Source organism: Podarcis cretensis (assembly GCF_951804945.1).
Source record: "Podarcis cretensis genome assembly, chromosome: 10".
Taxonomy (NCBI): Eukaryota; Metazoa; Chordata; class Lepidosauria; order Squamata; family Lacertidae; genus Podarcis; species Podarcis cretensis.
This window is the reverse complement of record NC_137179.1, coordinates 26,168,273-26,186,442: the sequence shown is the minus strand read 5'-3', so window position 1 is coordinate 26,186,442 and position 18,170 is coordinate 26,168,273. Positions and strand designations below refer to the sequence as shown.

At 44.3% G+C, this 18,170-nt stretch overlaps 1 protein-coding gene across 4 annotated transcripts; it reads right to left on the bottom strand.

Moving 5' to 3' along the window:
- Positions 1-611: 611 nt before the first annotated feature.
- TMEM263 (transmembrane protein 263) lies at positions 612-16,641 on the bottom strand. Of its 4 annotated transcripts, none has more exons than XM_079993215.1 (5): positions 16,421-16,641; positions 13,571-13,619; positions 11,513-11,607; positions 4,725-4,794; positions 612-1,894 (listed from the first exon to the last, which is right to left on the bottom strand). In XM_079993215.1, exons 4-5 carry the CDS (start codon positions 4,786-4,788, stop codon positions 1,608-1,610), a joined length of 351 nt encoding a protein of 116 aa, XP_079849341.1. In that variant the 5' UTR covers positions 4,789-4,794; positions 11,513-11,607; positions 13,571-13,619; positions 16,421-16,641; the 3' UTR covers positions 612-1,607. The 4 variants fall into 4 exon arrangements, with proteins under 4 accessions (XP_079849341.1, XP_079849339.1, XP_079849342.1 ...); XM_079993213.1 differs by having other exon boundaries at positions 11,513-11,592; XM_079993216.1 differs by lacking the exon at positions 16,421-16,641 and adding an exon at positions 15,850-16,329.
- Positions 16,642-18,170: the final 1,529 nt, after the last annotated feature.

Sequence of the window (18,170 nt, the reverse complement as noted above, 5' to 3'; positions counted from 1 at the left end):
ACCTTCCCGCCAGTAAGCGGTCCCTATTTATCTACTTGCACCCGGGGGTGCTTTCGAACTGCTAGGTTGGCAGGCGCTGGGACCGAGCAGCGGGAGCGCACCCCGCCGCGGGGATTCGAACCGCCGACCTTCCGATCGGCAAGCCCTAGGCGCTGAGGCTTTTACCCACAGCACCACCCGCGTCTTAACCCGCATTACAGTCCACTAATTTGAAGGCTACTTTGGAGTTAATGGATTATGAATTAGGAGCAAGAGAGCAAATGATAAATCTACATGTTGCTCAGGAAACCTTGAAAATGTATGTGTTTAATTTCTATGCAAGTCACCTAGTTATTTTTAATCACTTGGATTTTATCATTGCCAGTCTTCGGTGCTATTTTGTCGTCGTCCCGCCCCGCCCCCCCCAATTTTCAGCAAAACTACCTACTGAGCTGCCAATTCTAGGAAGGTCTGTGTTTTCATAGTGAAAATGGTATTGTCTAACCCATCAACCTGCACACTCTACTCATTTTCATCTGCAACACTGAAACAAATGATGCATAGCAGCAGCTGTTGTTGAATTCATCGCAGTGTTCAAGAAGCGGGTTTTAGAATCATTTGTATTGTTGGACTAGAAGCCACAAAAAGTGTTTTTATTCTAAGCTAGAAGTTATCCAGTAATGTATGGACTGTAAACTTGGACATACACTTCAGTTTAAACAAACTAACAGCACAAAGGAGTTTTCATTTTGAGGTGGGGGTTTGGAAACCAGCAAGTTACACCTGAGATTTAGCAGTCATCTCTTCAGTCAGTATGAACAGTGTTAAAAAAGTAAAGCTTCTTTCACAGACTGCATTGAAATGAGGGAAATTACAAAATCCTTCCAGTCACTAAGAAAAAATAGATTGTTTTTCACCGTAAGGCATGAATGATTAGATTGGTATACCACACAACTACATATATATAGAGGCGCACGCATACACATGCACACACAGAGTGAATGCAGTGACCATTCAGAGTTTATAGTGTGTATAAAAATAGTTTCAAAAAGCAAAGATATATGAAGACCCTTTAAGCAGTTCAATGATTCTTTATAAAAAAAAATACAGACGCCATAGGCTTGCAGCTAGAACATCAATATATTTATGGTACTGTAGAAGTTACCAACTGAGGACATGATCTAGCCAATATTTAAAGCACTTTAATGTTCAACTGATACTAAAGGGGCAGGTAAGCACAGGCTTTAGCCCCTCCCATTGGACCAACAGGACTTCAAAGTGCTTCACCTTTTGCTAGGTCATTCCCTCCATTTTTATTTTCACATTTTTAGTTCAAGACTGCAAAAAAAATCTACAGTGAATTAATATTCATATGTGAGCTACCCTTTCAGATCCATGTACTTGATTCCATGTTCATCAAGTGTAACATTTCACAGATGAGTGCTTGAAGAAATCTATCGTTTTAAATGAAATTCCAGACCCTGGGGTATCACACGGCTCTTGTCCCTTTCAGGTGAAAGTCATTCACACAGCTCTTTATAGGAGTCTTAAGACCTGTGGCTTTGTAGCAGTCCATTTCTGCAGATTCCACAACCACAGAAGCAACTTCCTTGGCCTCAGTTTCTCTTTTAGTCAGACTTATCCTTCTTCTTCCCTGTTAAAGGCACTTTGCTTGTGATAGCAGATCCTACAGCTGTAACACCTCCTGTCACAGCAGAAACACTTCCTTTTACCAATCCTACTCCCATGGAAGGCACGGCTGTTACTGCTGTTTTGGTCATTTCTAGGCTTTTCCCTCCTATCCATGCTACACCACCAATTGTGGCACCAACAGCTCCCTTTGTTATGCTGAAGAGGCCACCAGTCACACGAGAAAGCATGCCGGGCTGCTGCTGTGGATGATCTTTTAATGAATCTGAGGAGGAGAGAGATAGTAAAATGATCAAATCATATTTTAATGTTTTTAAGACAAACAATTGCAGATCCTTCTAACATGACATATACAGTGGTGCCTCGCAAGACGAAATAAATCCGTTCCGCGAGTCTCTTCGTCTTGCGGTTTTTTCGTCTTGCGAAGCACGGCTATTAGTGGCTTTAAGAAAAAGGAAACAAACTCGCAATAACTCGCAAGACGTTTCGTCTTGCGAAGCAAGCCCATAGGGAAATTCGTCTTGCGGAACGAATCAAAAAATGGAAAACTCTTTCGTCTAGCGAGTTTTTCGTCTTGCGAGGCATTCGTCTTGCGGGGCACCACTGTACCACATGGACTATAAGCATTCTATGGGATGGCTGTTAGAAGAAGCCATTGCAAGTTTTTTTTTAAAGGATAACATTTTCAAAAAAGATATTAAAATATTTTGCGTAATTGTTAAACTTACACCACTTTTTCCTTTATCAAGCTGTTGTCTCTTTAGTTCAGTCTTGTAAATAAACTGAAGCAGTGCTTATTTTTTTTGGGGGGGGGGAATAACACAAATTTCCAGAGTCTCAGAACCTTTCAGGAGCACATGGAAGATTCTGTCTAACCCAAACCTACTTTTACAAATGGCCTCGTCCTTGATTTCCTCTCTAAGGAATCCTGCAACCTTTGGTTATGATTTGCTTGCATATTGTGTATGCTTTGGGAAGAACTAGGGTTTAACCATTTTCATAATTCTCTTTGGAAAAGAAAGGTTTTGACCTGCCTTTCAAAATATGGTAAGGAAGGAACATTCCCTCAGATAATCAGGAGCCAGGATGTTTCCTTATTTTTAATGCCTCAATGTCATTTCCAGGCTTCCAGATGTGCATGCCAGTTCCCCATTGGGAAGTAGTGCATATAAAACAGGGATGGCCAAACATGGCCCTCTAGCTGTTTTTGTGACTACAACTCCCATCACCCCTAGCTAACAGGACCAGTGGTCAGGGATGATGGGAATTGTAGTCCCAAAACAGCTAGAGGGCCACATTTGACCTTAAAAGAACTACTCTGTGTATGGTTAATGTTGGATACACCCCCTAAGCACCAAACTCTGCATGCCATGTTAGAAAAGAATAGGCTAGAATCCTGTACACACTTACTTGGGAGTAAATTCCACTGAACTCAATGGGACTTACTTCTGAATAGCTCTGAATTAACACCATTTTTTTCTTGTTTTACCAGACTTAAACAGGTTCAGAGCAATTCAGGGTGCTTCCAGACATAATATTTTGTAGATTACTGGCTCTCCAGAGCACCCACTCACTTCTACTGTCAGCTCCCATGCTGATAGCTGCTTGTCCGTGTAGTACAGAGAACACAGCTGCCATCATGCCAACACAATGACGGTAAGCTCTAAAATAATGACTAAGAAATGAGAGATACTTCTTTCCACACCCTTGTTATATGATGATGATGATGATAGGCATTACTCAACTGTTGCTACTGAGAGTGACTAAAGTCAAAGTATGTTCAAAAACTGCACAGTCCAGGATTAACAACCACTTAAACCTGATTGTGTATCTAAGTACTGCAGAGGAGACAGGAGAAAGCCTAACAGTGGTTGACAGATCAGTGAGATGGTCACTCATTTCAGAAGCCTGTGAATTTCAGTTTTTATAAGATTAGCTCTCTATGTGAAAAGTGTCATAAGTTATCTGAATTTCTGAACCACATGCTATGAAGCACACAAGTCCATGAAATAAAATGGAATTGACCACTGTGAAACTCATGCCTATTGGATAAGACAAACTATGCAAGAAATAAGTTCCTAAATTTCATTTAAACCAATAAGCTGGTAATAGCAAGACATACGCAGCCTAAAATAGAAATTCAGGAACATAAGCGAAACCAATAGGCCAAGGTATGCAAGAAATAAAACAGGATTTATTGGCATATAAGCATGTACAGCTTCTGTGCTGTCCTATACGCTAACAGCAACTCATTCTCTGAATGTGGATCCTTATGCAGCCAAAACAACACCATCCATACATAGCAGGGAGGAATCAGCAGTGTTTTGGGAAACAAAGGTTTGCAGAATTTACCAAAAAGCATATGCCGGGGAAGATAAGATGCTAAGAGTTGGACCTGGTTGTTAAAAACCCAATGCCTCCTCAGCTGTGAAGCACACTGTGGAGGCATGGGCAAACACAATTTTAAACCAATCAAAAAAATATTTTTTTTTTGTGATTTTCTATGCAGAGTCACCTATAGTCTTGAAATTGAAATACAGTGGTACCTCGGGTTACATACACTTCAGGTTACATACGCTTCAGATTACAGACTCCGCTAACCCAGAAATAGTACTTCGGGTTAAGAACTTTGCTTCAGGATGAGAACAACAATCGTGCTCCGGTGGTGCGGCAGCAGCAGGAGGCCCCATTAGCTAAAGTGGTGCTTCAGGTTAAGAACAGATTCAGGTTAAGTACGGACCTCCGGAATGAATTAAGTACTTAACCCGAGGTACCACTGTAAGTTCATAAGAGGGAAACTTATTCACAATTTAGTAAATAACTGATTAATAATGAATAGATGGACTACATTTCAGCCCCCACATTGCATTGCTCGGCTCCTCAGCACTAAGAGCAATCATTTTCTAAAGTAGGCTTGATGAAATCCTTCAAGCACTGTAATGTACGAATATTTCTTCTTCCTTTTTACAAGTTTACTCAGAAGTAAGTCTCACTGGATTCAATGACACTTACACCCAGGAACACAGGGACAAACAGGTTTGTAGCCGAAACCTTAAAGCTGACAGAACCATGGTAAACTTGTTATTGAAATTTACCTTCTGGTGGCTCCTCATTAAGATATGCAGGAACATCTTGTTCATTTCTGTCTGTTTGGTTCATTATTGCCTGTGGGAGAAAAACAACAACCGAGTTCTCATTAGCAATATAGGCACAAGTCAATCTTTCACTCATCTCCCTTTAAAATAGGAAAGACCATGTACAGCCTAATCCTAATACTTGCTACAACAGCCAGTTGGGTTGTACCAACTGCCATGCCAATCCAATATAATGACATTATATGAGTGCTACAATCCGATGTTCCAAGAGCCAGCAATGGCAGTTTTCACACTGTGCTAAGTTAAGCACAAACCTGCCAATCCAGCTTGCATTGGTTTAAAAAACAAACAAAAACATCACTGAATGGAATAAAGAATAATACATGATATACTGAATCAGTATAAAAAAAAGCTACCACGGGCAGCCATTCAAAGAGCACAAAACTGCAAGAATAGCTCCATACTTGAGGAACAGGCAACTTTGTCTCACTTTCTAACAACAGTACTTTACTGTCAAGAATTATACTCCACAAATTATACTTCACAAATTGAAGAGTCAGCCTTCCTTACTACAGATTTAGGCAATACAGTGGTACCTCAGGTTACAGATGCTTCAGGTTACAGACCCCACTAACCCAGAAATAGTACCTCGGGTTAAGAACTTTGCTTCAGGATGAGAACAGAAATTGCACGGTGGCAGCGGGAGGCCCCATTAGCTAAAGTGGTGCTTCAGGTTAATAACAGTTTCAGGTTAAGAACGGACCTCCAGAACAAATTAATATCTTAACCCGAGGTACCACTGTATTCATTCAGACAAGTCTATCTCAAACCCAGATATTGGCACCCTATTCAAGATCTCCTGTTCAGCAAGCTGATTTTTTTAGTTCATGGAGAAAGGTTCTACCATACATGAAACATCTTCTATCAGTTGCTTCAGGCATCTTGTAATGATAAAACTTTTTTGCTTAGTCTTTCCCTGACCAATAATATTGGGCCCTCACTAGAGTTTTGCATCTATGATACTATTTTACTGGGGGCTTTTGTGTATTTTTGTTCACTTGGAGATTTAAAATTTTAAACGGTTTAGAAATGCTTTTAAATAAATAAATAAATAATGTTTCCCTACAACTTAACAAAAATGATGTAAGAATTATGCTGAGAATAGGTTTCTCTTCAGCAAGAAAATCCAGTGGGTAGCCACATTGGCAGGGATCCTCAAATATGGTTATCAGGGCAACAATAAATTTGATTTGAACAGTCAAGAATTGAAAACATCTGGTAAACTCCACCCTAGCAATGGCAAGCTTTCAAAACAAAACAAAAAACACCCCAGAACAAAACACATTGGTAGCCACTGGAGGCAAAGTGCATGTTTTCCAAATAGGTAATAGGCTGCCCTGTGCTTGAACATATCTTCAGGGTCATGGGTTTGAGGGAAAGGGTTTCCTATACACAAAGCTCCTGCTACTCTTCCCCTGTAAAGTCCACTCAGAAGGCAGTGGGTACAAAAGGGACACAGGAGACAGTCTTGCTGGCAACCAAATACAATGAATGTTACCAAGCCCAGCAAAAGTTATGGACTCCTGGACGCTAGCAGAACCTCACAGTTCTTAATTCCAACCATTTATATAGTTTTTCAATAAACAGTGAAGAGTTGAGGTTGCATGGATATTGAACAATTAGAAAATGCAAAAACAAAACAATGGCATGCCATTGTAGTAGATTACATTGCAACCCTTTAAAAATGCTGAACTAATGAATGAACTGACTTTTGGACTTTGATGGGCTATTAATATTAAAATCACCAGGACAAGCTCATCCTCAAGTGCAAATATTTATCAACTGCTGATGAAATGAGATCCTGTGAATATATAACATTCCTGCTCAGATGTCTGCGCCAGATGCAGATTTGTTACTGGACCAAGTTCAAGGTGTTAACAGCTTAGTAGCAGTTTACTCAAAGGATGACCTTACCCCATACATGCCCATTCAACCACTCTGATCTGTGGAATAATTTACATTCTGCACTTGTAAGGAGAAAATATTTTGGCATGGCAACTCCCACACTCTGAAATTTCCTTCCCACTGACATTAGGCAGGTGCTCTATTCCTTTCATAACCTGCTAAAAACCTTTTTGTTAGGTGAGCCTACCCAGACATGTACAGTGGTGCCTCGCAAGACGAAAAGAATCCGTTCCGCGATTCTCTTCGTCTAGCGGTTTTTTCGTCTTGCGAAGCAAGCCCATTGACGGCTTAGCGGCTTTTAGCGGCTTATCGGCTTAGAAAAAGGGGGGGGGGAAACCCAGCAGGAACTCGCAAGACATTTTCGTCTTGCGAAGCAAGCCCATAGGGAAATTTGTTTTGCGAAGCGCCTCCAAAGCGGAAAACCCTTTCGTCTAGTGGGTTTTCCGTCTTGCGAGGCGTTCGTCTTGCAGGGCACCACTGTATTTTAATCTGTAATTTTAATTTATGATGTATATTTTTAACTGAGGGTTTTAGTCATATTTTGATTTTTTAACTTTGATTTTTATTGACAATTTTAACAAATAAATATTATTAGAGGTTTTATTTACAATTACCGGTAAGTGGTATATAAATTTTGTTGACTTTAATTAATTAAAAGGCACACATTTTAAGTTATCTAGTTTTTAAATGGCTACTTGTTATTTTAATGTGAAACATACAGTTAAATGTGTGAGAGAGATCAGAACTATACCATGATGCTAAATATATCTGCTAAGACAAGTTCTGCGGAAGTCAGTAGGTCTTAATTCCAATTAAGTAAGTTTAAAATAAATGTGTCAGACACCTCCCCCTCATACCATACAAGGTTAGCAGTCGGAAGCATTTAAAAAGAAGGCAGCCGAGTAATACCATCTAACAGAGTTAGTTCAATAATGCCATGCAGGACATGTTGCCTTATTAATTTCCCAGTCCTTAATTAGGGTCAATGAGATCAGATACAGTTTTGCCAAGAGATGTGGTATTAACACTACTGTACTGGCCAGATTCCAGCCACATATCTCCTACAGTTTTAATTGGATATAGCATTAATCTCTATTTCCTGTCTTTAGAATACAGTATAGTGGTACCTCGGGTTAAGTACTTAATTCGTTCTGGAGGTCTATTCTTAACCTGAAACTGTTCTTAACCTGAAGCACCACTTTAGCTAATGGGGCCTCCCGCTGCCGCCGCACCGCCAAAGCATGATTTCTGTTCTCATCCTGAAGCAAAGTTCTTAACCCGAGGTACTATTTCTGGGTTAGCGGAGTCTGTAACCTGAAGGGTATGTAACCTGAAGCGTATGTAACACGAGGTACCACTGTAGTATTAAAAAGCTTCTTTGAAAGTTGCTATTTTGGAAGTAGTACACATTTTAGAAGTGTACATATTCAGTGCTGAATAACAGGGCTTATTATTCTCATTGTATATGTAATTACTTCACAAAGTCAATGACAATTTTTTATCATTTAAGCAGAACTGAACATTCCGTTTTAGGCTTTTAGAAGAAATGCAGGACAAAAATAACTAAATTACCAAAATTAAGCAGCTAACACGTAGATAAGTGTCAAGTACACTACGCTTGTTTACGAAGCATTATGCAGCACTAGAATTAAACAAGTAGTATTAAATATAATAATAATAATAATAATAATAATAATAATAATAATAATAATAATAATAATAATTTATTATTTATATCCTGCCCATCTGGCTGGGCCTTCCCAGCCACTCTGGGCGGCTTCCATAAAAACCAAAAATACCGTAAAATCACACGTTAAAAACTTCCCTGAACAGGGCTGCCTTAAGATGTCTTCTGAATGTCAGGTAGTTGTTTATCGCTTTGACATCTGCTGGAAGGGCGTTCCACAGGGTGGGCGCCACTACCGAGAAGGCCCTCTGCCTGGTTCCCTGTAGCTTTGCTTCTCGCAATGATGGCAGAATGATGGGGGTGGAGACGCTCCTTCAGGTATACTGGACCGAGGCCGTTTAGGGCTTTAAAGGTCAGCACCAACACTTTGAATTGTGCTCGGAAACATACTGGGAGCCAATGTAGGTCTTTCAAGACCGGTGTTATATGGTCTCGGCGGCAGCTCCCAGTCACCAGTCTAGCTGCCGCATTCTGGATTAGTTGTAGTTTCCGAGTCACCTTCAAAGGTAGCCCCACGTAGAGTGCATTGCAGTAGTCCAAGCGGGAGATAACCAGAGCATGCACCACTCTGGCGAGACAGTCCGCAGGCAGATAGGGTCTCAGCCTACGTACCAGATGGAGCTGGTAAACAGCTGCCCTGGACACAGATTTGACCTGTGCCTCCATGGACAGCTGTGAGTCCAAAATGACTCCCAGGCTGCGCACCTGGTCCTTCAGGGGCACAGTTACCCCATTCAGGACCAGGGAATCCTCCACACCTGCCCGCCTCCTGTCCCCCAGAAACAGTACTTCTGTCTTGTCAGGATTCAACCTCAACCTGTTAGCCGCCATCCATCCTCCAACCGCCTCCAGACACTCACACAGGACCTTCACTGCCCTCACTGGTTCTGATTTAAAAGAGAGGTAGAGCTGGGTATCATCCACATACTGATGAACACCCAGCCCAAACCTCCTGATGATCTCTCCCAGTGGCTGCATGTAAACGTTGAAAAGCATGGGGGAGAGGACAGAACCCTGAGGCACCCCACAAGTGAGAGCCCAGGGGTCTGAACACTCATCCCCCACCACCACTTTCTGAACACGGCCCAGGAGGAAGGAGCGGAACCACTGTAGGACAGTGCCCCCAGCTCCCAGCCCCTCAAGACGGTCCAGAAGGATGTTATGGTCGATGGTATCAAACGCCGCTGAGAGATCCAGCAGAACTAGGAAACAGCTCTCACCTTTGTCCCTAGCCCGCCGGAGATCATCAATCAGTGCGACCAAGGCAGTTTCAGTCCCATGATGAGGCCTGAATCCCGACTGGAAGGGATCCAAATGGTCCGCTTCTTCCAGGCGTGCCTGGAGTTGTTCGGCAACCGCTCGCTCTATCACCTTGCCCAAGAATGGAAGATTTGAGACTGGGCGATAGTTGGCCATTGTGGCCGCATCTAAAGATGGTTTTTTAAGAAGCGGTTTAATAACTGCCTCTTTCAGCGGGTCTGGGAAGGCTCCCTCACGGAGGGAAGCATTCACCACCCCACGAAGCCCATCGCCCAGTCCTTCCCGGCTAGCTTTTATAAGCCAGGATGGGCAAGGATCCAGGAGACAGGTGGTTGGTTTCACTCGTCCAAGCAGCCTGTCCACATCCTCGGAGGTAACAGATTGGAATTGATCCCACTCAACTTGACTAGACAGAACTCTAGCACTCTCCCGCCCTGGCCCTGCTCCCACGGTGGAGTCTACTTCTTCCCGAATCTGAGCGATTTTATCTGCAAAAAACTTTGCAAAATCATTGCAGGAGAACATGTGGCCCGTACTGGGCCCCGATGTTACAGGTGGTTCCGCTAAATTGTGAACCACCTGAAAAAGTCTCCTGCTGCTGTTTTCTGCAGATGCAATAGAGGCGGTGAAGAAATTCTTCTTCGCCGTCGCTATCGCCACTTGGTAGGCTCGACGTTGAGCTCTAACCTGTGTCCGATCAGATTCGGAATGAGTTATCCGCCACCGGCGCTCTAGCCGTCTCAAAGATTGTTTCATTGCCCTCAGATCCGTGGAAAACCACGGGGCTCTCCGGGCTCCATGCAATCGGAGAGGGCGCTTCGGAGCCAAACAGTCAATAGCCCTGGTTAACTCCGCATTCCAGCGGGCCACCAGGGAATCAGCTGAAAGGCCATCAACATGGGATAAAGCATCCCCTACCACTCTCTGGAAACCATTTGGATCCATTAAGTGGCGGGGGCGGACCATCCGAATTGGTCCCACCTCCCTGCAGAGGGGATGGGTCGCGGAGAAGTCCAGTTGCACCAGGAAGTGATCTGACCATGGCACTTCTTTTGTTTCACTTTTACTTAGTGTCAGATCACCAACATCCATAGAGGTAAACACCAGGTCCAAGGCATGTCCGCGGCTATGGGTTGGGCCAGACTTATTCAGGGACAGCCCCATGGAGGCCATGCTTTCCACAAAGTCCCGAGCTGCCCCTTGTAAGGTCGTGTCGGCATGGATGTTAAAATCCCCTAGGACGACCAAGCTAGGTGTCTCCAGGAGAACATCCGCCACGACCTGAAGCAGCTCGGGCAGGGAATCCTTGGTGCAGCGGGGAGGTCGGTACACCAAAAGGAATCCTGTACTGCCCCTATTGCCCAACTTCCAGAACATGCACTCAGAAAACTGGGTCTTCCCAATAGGACGCCTGGTGCAAACTAATGACTTTCTAAAAATCACTGCAACCCCCCCTCCCCGCCCACATGACCTGGGTTGCTGTGCGTAAGAGAAACCTGGTGGACAAGCAGCGGCAAGGACAGGCCCATCTGCTTCATCCAACCAAGTCTCTGTTACACATGCCAGGTCAAGTCCTCCATCCATGATCAAGTCATGGATGGCAGTGGTCTTATGAATCATTGACCTGGCATTGCACAGCAGCACCTTCAGGTCATGTGGGTATCCCTTGCTGATTCTAGTATCCATCCGGTCAGGACCAGACCCGGAGGCAGGGATAGTCCTCAGACAACGACTAAACCTGCCTCCTCTGTAATGACATGGTCTGGTCTTAGCGTAACTCCTCCTCCTACCCGTGATCACTGAGATCGGTTGTCCCAGTGCATCCCCCCCTGTGGAACATGCCCCAGCCATTTTACACCACATATAATGTACATACCTATTTAACGCCTTGCTGTGTAGCTTCAAGATGACCAGCACAAGTTCTCTCCTTGTTTCCCCTTATTATTAAACAGCAGTCTACAATTATAAACACTGGTCAAATCAACAGATACAAAAACAGCACGTATCCAGTGAGATTAACAATATAAGAAATTTCCAGAAGTAAAAGAAAGGTTGGTGTGTCCTTATAAAAAAATGTCCAAGACATTCTGAAGTGCTTTTTCAAGTGAGGCAACACTTCACTGGCTAATCTTTAAATTGTCTATGTTTAACAAACAGGTATCCACATCTTTGAGAACCACCCAAAGGAGGAAGACAAGCATTTTAATGGATGATACACATAAATATGTGTGCCCTTGTTGTTATTGTGCAACTTCAGATTTCAACTGAAATGACAGACGCTAAATTGTAAAAACACATACACCCACAAATTTTGTAGATTCATACTTATTCTGGGGGTGCCAAATGAACCATATACTAAAAGAGTCAAGGCTCCTGCAATCATCCAAGTTTCTATCAGTGTATAGGCACAAGATGGAAGGTTGTACCAAAAGCTTAAAAAATAAGCATTTTGGAGCTGCTGCACATTTGTCCTTCATGGCCCTTCTGGTGTGGAAAGCTGCATGTTGCCTATCTACACATCACCATATGCAACAAATGTGCATAAGCCCATTTTTCCAGGGAACTCTGCCATCTACTGGGACTTTCACCATAAACAGATGTGTGTCCATCCATCATGTGTGATAGTATAAAAGCAGATTTAATGGCATTTCTGACATGAAGTGGTATCCCATACAAAATCTGTCTCTCAGTTATTTTACTGAAAACAATTTCCCCAATATCGATATAGTAAAAATGCGTAAATAGGTCCTCAGTTTGTATAGTGTATAGGCTAAGAGTCCAAGCTGTGAGCCAGAGAGTTCCTGGTTCAAATCTTGCCTCTGCCATGACAAGAGGTCTGGGATGGGGAATCTGCAGCTGTCCAGATGTTAGAATCCACTCTCCTGTGAGCCCTGCCAGTGTAGCCAATGATGGGAGTTGAGAGTTGTAGTCCAGCAACATCTGGAGAACCTCATCCCTACACCAGATGCAACCTGAGGCAAGCCATCCTCAGTTCCTTTCCCCATTCACAGTATATGGTTTAAACAACAACCATGTAAAACAAGTGAGCAAACTGGCCAGATTATTGTTTTATGAGAGATTTTTCAGTACCTTAAATGTTTGCAGTAGGGTACTTTTCTTCATATTTACAGGTAAGATGAACACAAGAACATGCATAACAAACTATTTTGACCGGGTTAATTAGTAGAGTATTCTGAAATAAATTAAGAAATCAGGACTGGTGTATTATCACTACACTGCAAACTGCCTCCCTGCAAATATTCAGCTGAATACAAGACCACATTCTACACGAAAATGCATAACATTAATTCTATGTCAAAGTTTGGAATGGACTTGCACCTTTATGAACATTCCCTGCCTTTGCATTCCCTGGACTTCCCACACAGCTTTAGTCTTCTGCCTTTGCAGTTTCCTATACTGATGGGATATTATCCAACAGCCGAGAGAAGTGCACATTTGCAACCTTGCAGCAGGCCATGTTTTGGGGGCTGGTGGTGGCAAATGCAGAAGCGAGGTCAGAATCACCCTGTCTCCAATGCTTTCCTGCAAAGTTAGGTGGCATCTGTCATAGGCAAATACAGTGGTACCTCGGGATGCGAACGGGATCTGTTCCGGAGCTGCGTTCGCATCCAGAAGCAAACGTAACTAGCGATGGCACGTCTGCGCACACATGCGTCGCTTTTTGCCGCTTCTGCACATGCATGTGACGTCATTTTGAGCGTCTGCGCATGCGGCGAAACCCAGAAGTAATGCGCTCCGTTACTTCCAGGTTGCTGCGGAGCGCAACTCGAACACGCTCAACATGAAGCATATTCAACCCAAGGTATGACTGTACTCTCTTGATCCCCTCTGCCCCCATTTAGGTTTCTCAGTGTCTATTTACGGTACACCTACAATTACTTAAATCTAAATATATATAAAAACCAAGACTTACCAACTGTTTCTGTATTCAAAAGTCCTACTGTGGTTTCCTATATGAAAACCTAGGAAAGTAACATGCTTATTAACATTTATATACTGTACAATAGACTTCTCAGAATGTCAATTAAATCTCAGCTGCAACACACAATGGCCTGAAGAAATGCAAGTAATTTATGTGGTTTTAAAAGAACTATAATTAATGCAAAGCTTTGAACTGCTAAGAAAGGCGAATCAGGATGCCCCAGAGCAAGTTTTCCATTTAGCCATAATTTAAAATGTACTGCTTTAATAAACAAGTCCCTACACTCTATCTCTGTGGGCAAGCTGCTTAACTATCAAGCTGCTTAACTATGAGGAAGCACAGGCAGTTCAGTTAGTAGTACTCAGCCTCCCCACATGCCTGGAAAATCAAGAGAAAAGGGAGGTTGTATAACCATTGAAGTGTATGATGTACTTTAGTGTCCCAGAAAAGAAGGAATGGAAGAAAAGCAAATGGGGGGGGGAATTGTGGTTTTCCCATCACTTCCCTTGTCACAAAAAGTCGAGTAAGTGGCATTGTTAGGCAAGAAAGTCAAATCAACTATAATTGTGCAACCTGAATGTGCAGTTATGTGACTGAATCGCACCTGAAAATAGCAACCATCTAGAAGAATGTGGTTTAGCAATTATTGCTAACTGGAGAATCTTGGCCAAATCACCACCACCTCAATTCTCCACTGAATTCTACCCAAACAAATTACATGTATTATTAAAAATTTCCATAGTTCTACTCACTTCCCCCCAAAGAAACGCTTTGGCTAATAGTTACTCAGACTTTATAATAAAGCACTGTGTGGGGTGTTGAGCAACAGAATGTACTTCCAGCCGCTCTATATCCCAAACCCTTCTGGAGAATAAATCTTGCCTATTCTGGGTTTAGAACAGCAAAAGCTGAAGTAAGCAACTCCTAGTGGTGCAGACATATAACTGCTAGCACACTTGCAAACCAAGCAGGGTCCAGTATGGTTTCAAACTGGATGAGGGATTGTGTGTTGAGATTCTTGCATTGCAGGGGTTGGGTTAGCTGACCCTCAGGGTGCAATCCGACTCTACAATTCTATGATCCTAGGGCATTATCCAGATGGTGAGATAATCATAGAGTAAGATGTGGTATTGTAGGCTATCTAGTCCAAATACCTGCTTCATGCAGGAAATCCACCATCAGAGAATCCTCAGCAAATGGCTGTCTAGAGGGCTTGAATAGTTTCAAAGAAAGGGAGTCCCATCATGTTTCTGAGTAATTTGTTTCACTGTGAAACCACTCTTAACATCATTAAGTTTCCTTTAGTGTTCCACCAAAATCTACCTTCCAGTAGACTTAAGCCAATTAGAGCTTGTGCTACGCTGTCCCTGAAGGCAGGTCAAATCTTTGTTTTCCAGTCTATGGGACAGCCCTTCAGATATTTCAAGATCATGTCCCCTATCAATCTTCTCTAGGTCTGGGACTCACACAAACCGAGCCTTGCATGAATGGTCAGACAGTTTAATAAGCCTGGCCAGGCATCTAGCACTAAACGTTTATGAAGCAGAAACTTTCAGGAATAGCATTAGGTACATCAAGTCAAAGGAGTCTTGGCAGAGAAAGAAGCAGAAAAACAAGCTGAGAACAGGCCTGTAAATGGCAGATTGGGAGCATTACTACTTTCTGCTGCAGAAAGCTTTAAATGGGAACCCTGAAGACACAAGGAAAAAATCACGGGTCTATATCACAGCAGTGACGTGGCAGGAGAAAGAGAGAGATGTAACCTGGAACCATGCAGCTGTTGACGTGCTGCTGCCTGGATTCTTTTGCCCGCCCTCTAAAGGGCTCTTCCACGTTGAACAGGGTGCTCCTTTCTAATAGAGAAGGTGCGCAAAGTCTCCTGCCAGAACAGCACTGGCAGGAAACCCCCCTCTTCTCCCCCCCTGCCACAACCACCACCACCCCCTCCTCCATTTACAGATTCTCATGCCATCTGCACTCAGAAGCAAATTCTACTGTGAATTAATGTCTTTCCTCAAATCCCCCTCCCCCTCCCCGCGCTCCATTCAAGCTGTAAACAGAACTGCACAAACAGGCTCTCTAGGGAAGGCTGGTGGACATCATATATGGCAAACGTCTATATGCAAAGACAAGCTTGGGAGCTTCTGATACTTGCACAGATCCCCTTCTCACACAAAACGCATCACAAGTTCTCCTGCTCCACGACGACCTACATCTGGCCATTTTAGGAGGTCAGCTTTTAAGGCTGCTGCTATTCCGTGCACGCTTACCTGGGGAGTCAGCTCCACTGAACACAGCGGGACTTAATTCGGAGAAAACACGGTTTTGGAGGGGGGGGCTGCCCTGTAAACCGTTTATGCAGAGCAGGAAAGAAGAGCAATCGTTCCAAGGCAAAAACTCAACTGCATTTGTTTATTTTGGAACGAAACGGACATTCTTTTATTTTCCAGACTGCTCCTCCGAGCCCCCCCCCCCCGTTTTCCTCGCGTACCCCGAAAAGCTGTAGTTTTGGGAGCAAAGGAAAAGAGGCGGCGTCTGTGGGCATCCTTATTCAAAACTGGTTCCCTCTGGCCATTTGTCTACACCCTGCCATTCAGTTACGAGCTCCCCTCCCCAAGCCACCCTTGGGGGGTGTCCTTCAGGGCCCCCCATTTCCCTCCTGCCTTGTCCCCCCTTCCCCAGAGTCCACGAGTGGAGGGCGACAGGAGACCCCTTCAGGGTAGGGCGAGGTGGAGGGGGGTCGCGCCCCTCTTTTCTCCCACAGAGAGGGGGGAGATGCTTTTGCCCAGCCCTCCTCGCCTCCCTCTTTCCGCGGCTGACTAGGCCGCGTCTCGGGCTCACCTCCGTCCTGCCAGCTCGCGGCTCCGCCTGGCCGAGGGATCTTCCGCTCGCCCTTCTCCTCTCCGGCGGCGGCGGCGGCAGCAGCAGCTTCTTCCCCCACCGCGGAGCGAACTCGGGCTCCCCTCGCGTTGCTGTGGAAGCTGCTCCTTCGGCGCCTGCCGACGTGGCGACCTACGCACCTCGCCCTGTCTCCGCCCGGAGAACCCGCCCCGGGCCGGCCCCCAGCGCCCCCCGCCGCTCGGAGGGGCGCGCAGGCGCTTCAGCCTAGGCCCAGGCCCGTCTACCCGGGCGAAGCTTCGCTCCTCCACCGGCGCCTCCTCGGCGCCCGCTGATGCTGAGGAACCAAATATGAGGAGGGATGAAAGGGACAGCAGCCAGATATAGATATAGATATAGATATAGATATAGATATAGATATAGATATAGATATAGATATAGATATAGATATAGATATAGATATAGATATAGATATAGATATACCGTATACGTTTTATGTTCACACATACACACCTTTCCCCCATCTCCCCATTTTCCCGTCACTAAGGACGGGTTTATGTGTCCAAAAGTCAGCATTTGCCTGGCTAATTATTACAGTTGCCAACATTTCTTTCCTCAAGATAGCGACCCTGTGCCTTTCAGGCAGAAATGCAAGAGAGGCAAAGGCTTTTCTGCCAGAAGGGGCTACCACAGGGAAAACAACACCTGCCACTGAAAAAAGCAAAACAAAGAAAGAGGTGGCATTGCTGCTACCCGCTCACATGCATGGGGTTCTTGCCAGCAGTTGTCAGTTGGGTTTGGAAATAAGGAGACTATGCCCTAGGCATAGTCAGATCCCGAAAGGTTGGCTCGACCCAATGGCTTCTGTGCAGGTACAACCTATCTGAGTCATGAGCGCAGGAATTCCAGCAGCCATGCCAAAATCCACAACAATATGTGCACAAAGTCCCAATAAGGGAAGCACAGTTGGCAGCCTGTCCCAGGCTTCTAATGGCTAATTATTGTGGTGCCTTGTTTGTGCTCAGCAGCCGCTGATTTCTTTCTCCCAGGATGCTTGAGCAATTACTCATTTCAGGGACTGATGAAATGGCAATTGTATATTTTGCATCATGTACACAGCAGCGTAGACAGGTGTACACTTTGCCATATTCAGATACCACAAAAGGAAAATGTTGCTGGCCTTGGAGAAAAAAAATCCATAATCTTTAAACTATAATTTTCATTTACAAGCCTCTCTAGAAAGCCAGAGACATGTCAATTGATAATGTGTCCTCAGATATCAGAATAACATATATGAGCTAGGTAACGGGAAAGCTATGTTTGAAGGTTGTCCAGTTACATGGTTGCAGGGGACCATAGCTCAGCGGCATACTTTGCATACACAAGGTCCTGAGTTCAATTCCTGACCTCTCCTGTTAAAAGGATCAGAAGGCAGGTAATGGGAAAGCCTGTTCTCTGCCTGTGATTCCGAAAAGCCACTGCTAGTCAGAGTAGGTGTATGGGGTATTAGTATCTCTGGTATCATGCTCCTTCTGGGGTAGTTTGTCCACCTGGGGGTTCCTAGAAGTTGTCAGCATGTAACAGCTGCCACACCTTGGGAACAGCTTTTACTGGCCGGCTAAACCAGGTGAGGTTAGCCGATGGCATGGGCATAGCCAGGGGGGGGGCAGGGGGGCAGCTGCCACCCTAGACCAAGTAAAACAATAGAAATACTTAACTAACTGACCAATCTGTCAGTCCTGCCCCCCAACAA